This window comes from Dasypus novemcinctus, chromosome 18, assembly GCF_030445035.2.
Source record: "Dasypus novemcinctus isolate mDasNov1 chromosome 18, mDasNov1.1.hap2, whole genome shotgun sequence".
Classification (NCBI taxonomy): Eukaryota; Metazoa; Chordata; class Mammalia; order Cingulata; family Dasypodidae; genus Dasypus; species Dasypus novemcinctus.
This window is the reverse complement of record NC_080690.1, coordinates 80,349,194-80,360,092: the sequence shown is the minus strand read 5'-3', so window position 1 is coordinate 80,360,092 and position 10,899 is coordinate 80,349,194. Positions and strand designations below refer to the sequence as shown.

Sequence of the window (10,899 nt, the reverse complement as noted above, 5' to 3'; positions counted from 1 at the left end):
GCCAGCTGTTACTTCTTACACTTGTGTGACTGCATGATTTTCCCTCCAAGCATGTACTTCTTTTTAAATTTAATACAGATAAACCAAAGAAATGAAGATTAATTCCCAAAACTAGAACTCAAAGTCAAGACAACTTAGATTTTATTGAACAAAGTAAATTCCCAGGTTACTAAGGTTTAACGAAGAAAGGGCAGCCCTGCCCACCGCCCGCCCTCCCACTGCCAATTCTGGACTCGTAAGCTGATTCCTACGGCCTCCCGTCCCTAGGCGCCTGCTGCTCAGTTCTCAGGTCTCCACATTCTCTCTCCACCCCCAAGGCTGCCACCCCACCTAAGCCACAGCCTCCGCTCCCAGATCTCCAGCGCTCCTGCTGAGCCTCCCCGATCCAGTGCCTACCCAGCAGCTCTGAGCTGGAGTCTCAGGAGGCACCAAACCCAGTCACGCCTCCCAGTCAAGACTCCTCCACGGCTCCCCGAGCCCAGGCCTTCATCACGGCCTTCAAGAGGCAGGGACAGCCCCTCTGCCCACCCCTCCTGGCTCAGACACCCCCCGTGGTTGGTGCTCTCCCTGCCAACCGCTCTCCCTGCCCCCGGCCTCCCTTCAGTTCCTCCCATCACAGAAGCAGTAGTATTTTTAATAACAGCCTTGAGGCAAAATTCACATACCACACAATTCACTCATTGAAAATGCGCAATTTAGTGGTTTTTTAGTATATTCACAAAGTTGTGCAATTATCACCACAATCAACTTTAGAATATTTTCATCACCTCAGCTTTAAAACCGTACCTATTAGCAGCCACTCCCCATTTCCCACCCCACTGCCAGCCCTCGGCAACCACTCATCTGCTTCCTGTCTCTCTAGGTTTGCCCGTGGTGGACATTCCATATAAATGAAATCATGCAATATGTGGTTTTTTGTTCCTGGCTTTTCACTCAGCATAAAGTTTTCAAGATTCATCCTTGTAGCATTTATTAATACTTCACTCACTTTTATTGCAGAATAACACTCCATTGTACGGCTATGCCACATCTTGTGTCTCCATTCACCTGCTCATGGCCTTTGGGCTGCTTCTAGGCTACCGTAAATAACACTGCTATGAACGTTCATGTACGAGATTTCGTGAGGCCGTGTGTCTTCATTCTAGGGTATACACCTAGGAGTGGGGCGGCTGGGTCACATGGCACCTCCATATTTAACTTTTTGAGGACTGCCAGACTTTTCCAAAGAGGCTGTACCTATTTTACACTCCCACCAGTTCGAGGCTTCTGCTTCTCCACATCCAAACCAACACTTATCTGTCTTTCTGAGCATAGCCATCTGAGTCGATGCGACATGGCAGCTCATTAACCCTGATGGTTAATGAAGTTGAATATATTTCATATGCCTACTAGCCATTTGTATATCTCCTTTGGAGAAATGTCTATTTGGATCTTTTGCCCATCTTAACTGTGTCATTTGTCTTTTTATCACTGCGTTGTAGGAGTTTTCTTTAGATTCTAGATATACGTACCTTGGCAGATATATTTGACATGTCCCATGCCCCCAGAATGGTATCTGGTACATAGTAGGTGCTCAACAAATCTGTGAAGGAGTGAACCCTGCCTGAGTCTCTGAGGCACTCTGTTAGGGGCTGAGGACAGGGTCCCTGTTCTCCCAGGGCTGATCTTCTAGGGGGAGACAAAGATAAACAGGTAAGTAAATAACTGCAAATTCTGGTAAACCATGAAGATCAAAGAAGGGGGAATGGAAAGAGTGTGGGAGTGAGCTGAGGGATGCTTCTCTGAAGGAGTGCCACAGGAGGGAACTGCCCGCTGGGCACGGGGAACGGCAGCTAACCCCGGCCTCTGCCGGCCTCAGGTGAGGAGCCTCGCCGACGGGCACCAGGCCAGGAGAGAAGCCCCACAGCTGGGGAGCAACTGCCCCAGGGCTTCAGGGCCTCCGGGCAGTTTGGGCTTTACTCAAACTGCAAGGGGGTGGGGGGTTCTCAAAGGTTTTAGCAGGGGCTGGGCATAGCTTTAAGCAGATTTTGTAGTTTTTTGGAACACGGCCACACCACTCGTGTGCATACTGGCTATGGCTGCTGTCAGCTGGGACAGACCGGATGACCCGCAAAGCTGAGAATATTTACCACCGGCCCTTTCTTTACAGGACAAGTTCGGGGACGTTTTGCGGGGGCCCCTTTCGCACCCCGGGATGATCTCACCCCAACGCTGCTGACTACTCTTCTCCCCATGCCCATTGCCCAGTCTTGCTGAGGCCTCCATGGGCCCCCCTGGACCACCACGGCTATCTCCTTGGCCTCCCTGCTCCTGCCCACTAGTCACAGAGGGGTCTGCCTGGCTCCAAGGCCGCCGGCGCATCCCTCCAGGACTAGAACGCCCCCTCCCCAGGGCGCGAGGGCCTGCCGTGATTTGATCGGCTCCTCAGCCCCTCCCCGCTGCCTCCCACCCTCCGCACTGGCCTCTGGTGGCCCCTGCCGGCTCCTTGGCCAGGTCTTAGAGCTCACTTCACTGGTCACTCTGATTGTATGCTTTCCCCCATAGTGCCCGCAGCCCCAAAGCCTTCCTCGGAAAGGCCTTCTCTGCCTGGCCAAGGTAAAACAGGAGCCGCGTCCCTCTCCAGCCCCCTAACCCTGATTCACTGTCCTGCAGAGGCCACCTCACTGGCATGACAGTGCCTGCTTCCTGTGCTGCCTGCCCAGCTGCCCCGACAGGGGCGCCCCGCATTTCACCCTGTGTACCCGCAGCATACACCGCGGCCACATGGGTGCTCAGAAACCGTGGGCGAGGTGTCCACAGTGGAGCGGAAGGACGGCCGTGACGGGTCACGTGTGCAGCAGGGCGCCCGGCACGCGGGGGCCAGCGGGGTAACAGGCACCGCCGCCCTTCGCAGCATTGGGGGGGGGGGTCTCTGCGGGGGGGCCTGGGGACCCCGCCTCCGGGACCCCGGGGTCTCTGTCTGCCAAATGGGCCTCGGCAGTCCCCGGCCAGCAGGCGAGCACTCAAGCCCCGGGGCGCGAACAGCCCGCGCGCGCGGGCCCTCTCCCCGCACGGCGGCGTCAGCAGACTCTGTGCCTGCCGCCCTCCTTTTCTGGGGTCGCTCTAGGAAGCTCCAAGTCAGGCCCAAATGTTGCTGCTCCTGGGAGGGCCGGGAAGGCCGTCAAGCGAGGAGGCGCTGCGTGGACGGCCCAGCCCTGGAGGCCACGTGCCTTCCGTCCTGCTCGCGGGGGGCGCGCCGAGGCCGGCAGCGGGCTCCCTCCCGGCCACTGTGCGCCCACTTTCCAGGCGGAGAAAGAGAGGCCCGGCGAGGCCCGCGGCCCGTCACAGGCCGAGCAGGCGGGATGAGGCCTCGAGCTCCGCGGCCGTCCTTCCCAGGGCCCATGCTCTCGCACGGCAACTGAGGCCCGGCGTCCTAGGCGAGGCCGGGCAGGGGCCTGAGATCACACTTTGGAGGGCCACGCCGTCCAGGCCGTCAGGGTCATTCTGCTTGGCCTTTGAACCTCCACAAAGCAGGCTCCGGGTCGTTCCCAGCACAAAATGGCGCCTCGGGGAAAACCTCGGCTCGATTTCCAGCGCCCACCCCACCGGCAGGGGCGGGGCCCGGGGCGCCGGGCGCATCTCATTTGCATATACAAGACCACGGATTTCGTTGGCCGGGCGCGGATTGGCCCGGGCTAAGCCGGACCCCACTGGCCCATCACATTTCCCCGCCTCCTAGTACCGCTTTCTCTGTCAGGATTGGCCCGTGCGAGGATCGTAACGCTGTCTCACGATTCTGCGTCCCTATTGGTCAGAGCGCCTTCCATCATCCATTTAAAACCCCCCGAGTCCCGCCCCCTACGCCCTGCTCGGGCTCCCAGATTGACCGTTACTCGCGGGCACGATTTCCTCACCGGGAGGACACGCGCGCGTACGCTGGGCCGTGGCTGCGTCGCGTTCAAACGGCCCAATCAGCGGCCGCATCGTCTCCCGCCTCGCCTTCGCCTCTTCTCCGCCTTCGCAGCCCCTCCATTCTCCGAGGGCCCCTTCCCGAGCCCCGCGCGTCCCCACTGGCCGGCCCGGCGTGTGTCCCCTCCCCAACTTCTCTCGCCGTTCCCCGTACCTTGCGGTGGGGGTTGGTGAGAGAGTCGAACGCCGAGGAACGTGCGCGTTGACGTCACGGCCCGAGGCGCGCCGCCGCGGGCCCGCGGGGGGCGTGGCCTGCGCGCTGGTATAAAAGCGCCGCGCTGCGCGCGCGGCTGGCTCAGTGCGGCCGAGCAGGAGGCAGCGGAGCAGCGGGCCGGAGCGCGTCGGGGCGCGGAGGCAGCGGAAGCGGAGCGAGGCCGCCGGCGCCTCGCCAGGGCCGCAGCGGCAGCAGTTGGGCCCCCCGCCCCGGCCGGCGGCCCGCAGAGCGCAGGAAGGGGGCCGGGGGGACCCGCCCCCGGCCGACCGCAGTCATGGTGAGTGCGACCGGCCAGGCCAGCGGGGGGCGGCCCGGGACTCGGCGGAGGAGGGGGCGGAGTTGCAGGGTGCTCGCGCGGACGGCCTGAGCGATTTGAAGGCCCACCCGGGGGTCCCGGACCGGCGGCGGGCCCCGGGGGCGGGGCAGGGCCGGGGCGGCCCGCAGGCCTCCTGGCGGGGAGGGCCCCGGGCGCCTCGTAGCCGGCCCGTGGGTGTCACCGGGAGCCAGGACGCTCCGCCGCCATCTCCGGGCGTCAGCTGGGTTCTCGAGGGCTGTCCTACCAAGATAAGGTGGGAGGAAGCCCCGAGTAGGTGGAGCCGCTGGGGGTCGGTGAAGGGGCTTCAGGGGGCTCTGGAGGCTTCTGGGAAGATGGAGCCACCCGGAAGTTCTCTTGGAGATCTTTTCCCTCTTCTAGTGGGATGTCAGATGGGGGGTTTGAGAAGCGAGGGACTAACAACATCCTGAGGACAGCAGGCTCTAGAATGGGGAGGCCCTGGCACCCCCAGATCTTGTGGGGGCGGGGGGTCAGACTCTACTGACCGCTCATCTCCCCTTTACTGTCGGTACCCAGAACTCCAATGTGGAAAACCTGCCTCCCCACATCATCCGCCTGGTGTACAAGGAGGTGACGACGCTGACTGCTGACCCACCCGATGGCATCAAGGTCTTCCCCAACGAGGAGGACCTCACCGACCTGCAGGTCACCATCGAGGGCCCCGGTGAGTGTCGGCAACCAAGGAGGGTGGGGCGGCTTCATCCTTAGAACAGGTGGCTGAGAAGCACCCATCGTAGACTGGACCTGCGCCAGGTGGAGGCCTCGCTGGCAGGACAGACAAACCTCTTACTCCCGAGGTGCTCAGTCTGGGGGTATGGGACCCCACAAATGACGAGTCATTCTGTACCTTTTCTTACATGAACAATTCCCGCTTGCTGGGGGAGCATCCACTGGAGCCCTGCTTATGTGGGTGACGCTTTCAAGTATGGCCTCTCTGGCACCTGAAGGCTAGGTAGGATTTAAGTAGGAGAAGGAAGAGGGGTGACACAAGTGAAGTCCTGGACGGTGGGCAGATGCTCTTCGTCAGGCTCCTGGGGACATGGTGGAGAGAAGCCGGCCCAGCGGTGCAGGGGGACGGGTGCAGTCGGTCGCAGGTGCTTGTGCGTGGCTATGTTAGCTTCCACAGAGTAACCCGAGGTGTTAGTGGAGCAGGTGGCTGAGGGACGTCGTCAGGAGGGCATCGAGGTGGTGACACTTACGGTGATGCAGTGCTGCATAAGTCTAGGGGTGAGGGTGGCAGAAGGGGAAGACAGAAGGAGCTTCACAGAAACAAAGCATTGAAAAAGTAGGGAAGAGATGTTTCTCTTTAGGGAAGCATTTCAGTGCCAATCCTATGCCTCTAGGGAGTCAGGAGAGGAACTGGTGGGTCTAAAGAGGTTCTTTCTGACTGGTGGGGAGGCTTGGGTTGCCAGGGGGAAAGGAGTCAGGTTTGGAAGCCCTGGAGGTTTGCTTTTGGGATTGGGGGTACAGGGCCTGAGTCTGCAATGACTCCCACATTTGGGGGCCTGGGCAAGTAGGTAAATGAGAGCATTTACTGGGGGAACAGCAGTGGCATTGACCACTTATTTTCTGTGGGACTTGCAGAAAGGCGGGTGGGTGTGCAGGTGTGCAGGTGTGCGGAGCAGTGTGCGACCAGGACAGTCAGTGGGGAGGAGAAGCGCGGCCAGGGTTGGGTGGTGGGGGCGTGTTTCCTGTGGCCCCTGGGAGCCTGGGTCTGTCCTCGGGGGCATTCCAGCCTGGGCGAGGAAGAAGCAGCCTTGGGAGAGCGGACCTTGGGGTCGGCTTGGGTGTGGGGAGCCCTGACTGGTTCTGACCGGTTCCTTCTCCGCACAGAGGGGACCCCGTACGCTGGAGGCCTGTTCCGCATGAAACTCCTGCTGGGGAAGGACTTCCCTGCCTCTCCACCCAAGGGCTACTTCCTGACCAAGATCTTCCACCCCAACGTGGGCGCCAACGGCGAGATCTGCGTCAACGTGCTTAAGAGGGACTGGACGGCGGAGCTGGGCATCCGGCACGTGCTGCTGGTGAGTTCCGGGGTGAGGCCACCGGGGCCCTGCCCCGTCCCAGTTCTTGCTACAAGATGAGCTCTCAGCTGAGGGAGCGGGGGGTTCCACGTCACACTCCAGGCATCTGGCTGTTCTGGAAAACTTGGAGAAAATTGGCAGTTGTGGTCTTGGGGCAGCCAGTGTCGCTGTGCTGAGTCCCCTTCACAAGGAGCAGGTCCTGGGGTGCGGAAGGGGCACTTGGCTCACAGGGCTCTCCTCTCGCTCCACGTGCCCTTTTCAAGCGTGCAGGTCAGTGGCGGTTAGTCTGTTCATCAGGTCTGTGCCACCTCCACTGTAATCCCAGCACATCCCTGCAGGTTTTGCCTCCCAGGGAGACGTTTGGCCATTGGAGCTGCGGGAGTGGGTAGAGGCCAGGGGTGCTGCTGCGCCTCCTGCGGAGCCCGGGCAGCCCCCAACAAAGCCCCCCAGCCCCAGGCGCCATCCGTGCTTCAGGCTGACCCAGCCTGCCTTACAAGAAAATAAATGTAACAGGGCGCAGGACAGGTGCCTGAGGAGCTGGCGGGAGAGTGGGGAACTGGGGGTTCCTGCAGGAGGTGAACTCAAAGGTCAGCAGGCGGCTCCCCTTCCCCTCCCCGGGTGGCAGCAGTGGCTGCTGAAGGGGGGTGGAGGTGAACTCACTAGCTCCGGGTGTTTCCGGTGCCCTCCAGGGCTGCAAGGGGCTCCTGCAGTCCTGTGGGCAGTTCTGGGCCTGCCTCGGATGAACCCCAAGAGGGGATGAGAATGGAGATGGACAGAGCCAGGGCAGGTCCCTGGATCCCCGTCGTCCCCGGGCATTTACAGCCTCCCAGTCACCGGCGCACCTGGTGCTGTCTCGGCCAGCAAGGGTAGGGGCCAGGGCGCCAACACCCGTCCTGAGGCTTCTCCAGAGAGCGTCCTCCAGGGCTGCTGGCGGCCGGGCTTCCAGGCGGCCTCTGGCTTGCCTCTGCCCGCAGTCTCCTCTCCAAGAGGGGTTCCCACCCCCTGCTGCAGGGCCCCCCAGCTTGCTGCTTGGGCCTCTGGGGCCTCCCCAGGCCAGGGCGCCTTCTCTGAGCCGGACTCCTGTGGAAACCAGGGAGAGCGCTGGAATTGTCTGTCAGGTTCTGTGGGAGGACAGCACGGTGGGGGTCCAGCAGCCTCGGGTCTGTGTTTAACAAGCACTTGCAGTCCAGCCCTGCGGCGCTGATCGGGTGGGGCCCAGGCCCTAGGGGCTGCGCGCTCGCTTAGAGCTGCACAGGGGCGGGCAGAGCCACAGCAGCTCTAACAGGGCTGCGCAAGTGACTAGCTGGCTTGGGCTTGCTGAGGGCCGGCCTTGGCGCTTTCTTAGCGCCCAGCAGGGGCTCTAGAAGCGTGCTGTTAAGCCATCCGTCCAGGCTTGCCCACAGCATCGGTTCCTTCCACGCACATTTCCCCAGCGCCAACTACAAACTGTCTCTGTCCTAGCGGAGGTGGAGGGCAGAGGATCCGGCGGGTCACACACTCAGCACCTTTACAGAGGCAGTGCCGCCAGTGGGGGTGGCGAGAGGCTGTGGGGGCTCCGCTCGTAGGGAGGACAAGACGGGGTGAGCTGGGCCAGCATGGGAGCCTGAGGCCGGCCCTGCCGCTGGCCTCTCCCACGCTGACCTCAGGCCCCGCCCCACAGACCATCAAGTGCCTGCTGATCCACCCCAACCCCGAGTCTGCGCTCAACGAGGAGGCGGGCCGCCTGCTGCTGGAGAACTACGAGGAGTACGCCGCGCGCGCCCGCCTGCTCACGGAGATCCACGGAGGGGCCGGGGGCTCCAGCGGCGGGAGGCCCGAGGCCGGCCGAGCTCTGGCTGGCACAGCCGCGGCCTCCTCCACTGACCCCTTGGCCCCCGGAGGCCCAGGAGGAGCTGACGGGCCCATGGCCAAGAAGCATGCGGGCGAGCGTGATAAGAAGCTGGCAGCCAAGAAAAAGACGGACAAGAAGCGGGCACTGCGGCGGCTGTAGTGGGCTCTCCCTCCTCCCCTCCCTTCTCCCCCAACCCCGCCTGTCTCTCCAACTCTGTCACTAAGTTATTTAAATTATGGCTTGGGTGGGGAGGGCATGGGGGCCTGGATTTGTTTTTCTAAATAAAGTTGGAAAAGTGGCTGCTGGGCCTGGTGGGCTCCCAGGACCGTTGTACCTCCGCGCTGGGCTGTGGCCTTCGACGTCTCCACCTAGCTGAGCAGGCCCAGGGTGTGGAGGTTCCAGCCGCCTCAGGGCTGCTGGGGTGGGGTGGGCATGCCGTTGCCCCTCGGGAGATCCCGGATCTCACGTGGAGGTGGGTGGGCCCCCGGGCTGCCTGTCCTGGGTGGGAGCAAGGTGCTGCCCCCCCAAGGCTCCCATTCCAGCCCTGGCGGGGATGAGCTGGTTGTGCGCCCCAGGCCAGCACAGCATGCCTCACCCACAGGCCCGCGCTCAGCCCGCCTCCACCTGCAGGCAGTCACGGCCCTGGTGGGCTGTTGTCACAGGTCCCAGGGGAGGAAAGAGCCGGGGCAGAAACAGGTGGGAGCGGGCCCTGGGGAGAAGCCAGAGCCAGCTCTGACTGGTGTTGCTAAGAACAGAATTTCATGGCCCCAGTGCCCAGCCTAAGACTGGGAGACATTTGCAATATGGATAGTCACATTGCTGGGATCCTGAATACAGAGCAATATGGTGATCAAGGAGAAAAGACAACAATGAGGCAAAATGGGCCAAGAATAGGAACAAGCAAGACAGCCAGGAAAGTACAGTTACCATAAAGCCAGCATCTCAGCTGGAGGTTGGAGATGAGGTATTCCAACATTACCAGCTTGAGGGGGGTGGAGGGTGTATGGGGACCTCATTTTTTGAATGTAACATTAAAAAAAATTGCCAGCTTGATATGGACACGGGGCAACAGAAGTGTTAGGTTGGTGCAGTCGCCTGGGAGAGCAATTAAGCGGTTTCTGTTAAAAGGGAAGATGTGGCCCCCTACAGTTTAGTAATCGCTTCTAGATGGTTCCACATGTGGGGACAGAGTTGATGGACAGCAGGTATTTACTACCCAAACCCTGAGGGGGAAAGAACTGCAGGAGAGCACAGTATGATTCCTTTCACGTGGGGTGGAAAACCAGGCAAACCAGTATTGCTTCCAGTTTAGGGACACTGGCTTTTGAAGAACACGCGTGCACACAAATTCAGAAGTGAAGAGGCTGTTATGCGGGGAGTGTCAACTATTTTTAAGGTTTTCAACTGGACTTAACAGTAGAGAATAATAGAACAACTTCCCACGCCCGTCCCAAATGCAACAACTCTCAATATTGTCTTAACAGCTTTGTTGGTGTAACACCTATTTTTTTGCTGTAGTATTTTCAAGCAAATCCTTGAAGCATTATTTTACACTTAAATACTTCCATGTTTCTAAAAAATAACTCTCCTTTAAAAACCTTGGTAACATCACGTCTAGCATAACCGTAATTCCTTAATACCCTCTAAAACTAAATCTATGCTCAAGTTTCCGATTGCTCAGACCTTTACTATGTTCAAATCAGTATTCAAAGACTAAGCCTTGCATTCGGTGGTTGTATCTCAAGTCTCTCTGAATCCAACACCACAAACACACACCCCCTTTTCTTTTCCATGCTCTTCTTTTCCCTCAAGTTACGTGGGTACATACGTGCTAGTCACCTACACCGTTTTTTATGTTTGAACTATTCAATAATTTAAATCCATTACCAAGTAACAAAACATGGGTAATTTATTTTGGACAATCTATTCCTGGAGATGGAATTACCTTTCTTGAGTAAGAATGAAAACTTAAAAGCTATCTAGGATGCTCCCTCCTCCCACGCTGGACAGCCAGTAAGATATTGAGGCAGTGATGTGTGACTTCTGAAGCGATGTCACAGAAGCCACTGTGGCTGCCACTCTGCTTCCTGGCTTTGGGAGAAGCCAGTGGCCGTGTTGTGAGGACACTCAAGCTGCCCATGAGGTCGTCAGCCACGAGTGCTCCATCTTGGAACCACATCCTCTGGGACCAGTCAGGCATTCAGATGTCAAAGCCCCAACCGCCACCCTGACTGCAACCACGGGAGACTGGACCCAGGGCCACGAGCTAAGCCACCCCCAGGCTCCTGATCCACAGACACTGAAATAATGTCATTTTAAGCCACTAGGTTTTGGGGTAATTTGTTACACAGCAATAGATGCCTAATAGAGTCACCTACCTTTAGAACAAATATACATCACTATTTCGAGGTATTACTAATAGGGTGGAATATGGGAAAAAATACATCTAATGCAAATTATGGGCTATAGTTAACAATAGTGGGGTTTTTTGTTTGTTTTGTTTGGTATCATATTTTTGTTTTAATTATTGCACAACAATTTCCACCTA

At 58.9% G+C, this 10,899-nt stretch overlaps 1 protein-coding gene across 1 annotated transcript; it reads left to right on the top strand.

Annotated features, from left to right (window-relative positions):
• The first annotated feature begins 4,191 nt into the window (after nt 1-4,191).
• UBE2S (ubiquitin conjugating enzyme E2 S) lies at nt 4,192-8,649 on the top strand. The gene is made up of 4 exons (XM_004455465.5): nt 4,192-4,439; nt 5,013-5,160; nt 6,330-6,520; nt 8,181-8,649. Exons 1-4 carry the CDS (start codon nt 4,437-4,439, stop codon nt 8,508-8,510), a joined length of 672 nt encoding a protein of 223 aa, XP_004455522.1. The 5' UTR covers nt 4,192-4,436; the 3' UTR covers nt 8,511-8,649.
• The last annotated feature ends 2,250 nt before the right edge of the window (nt 8,650-10,899 follow it).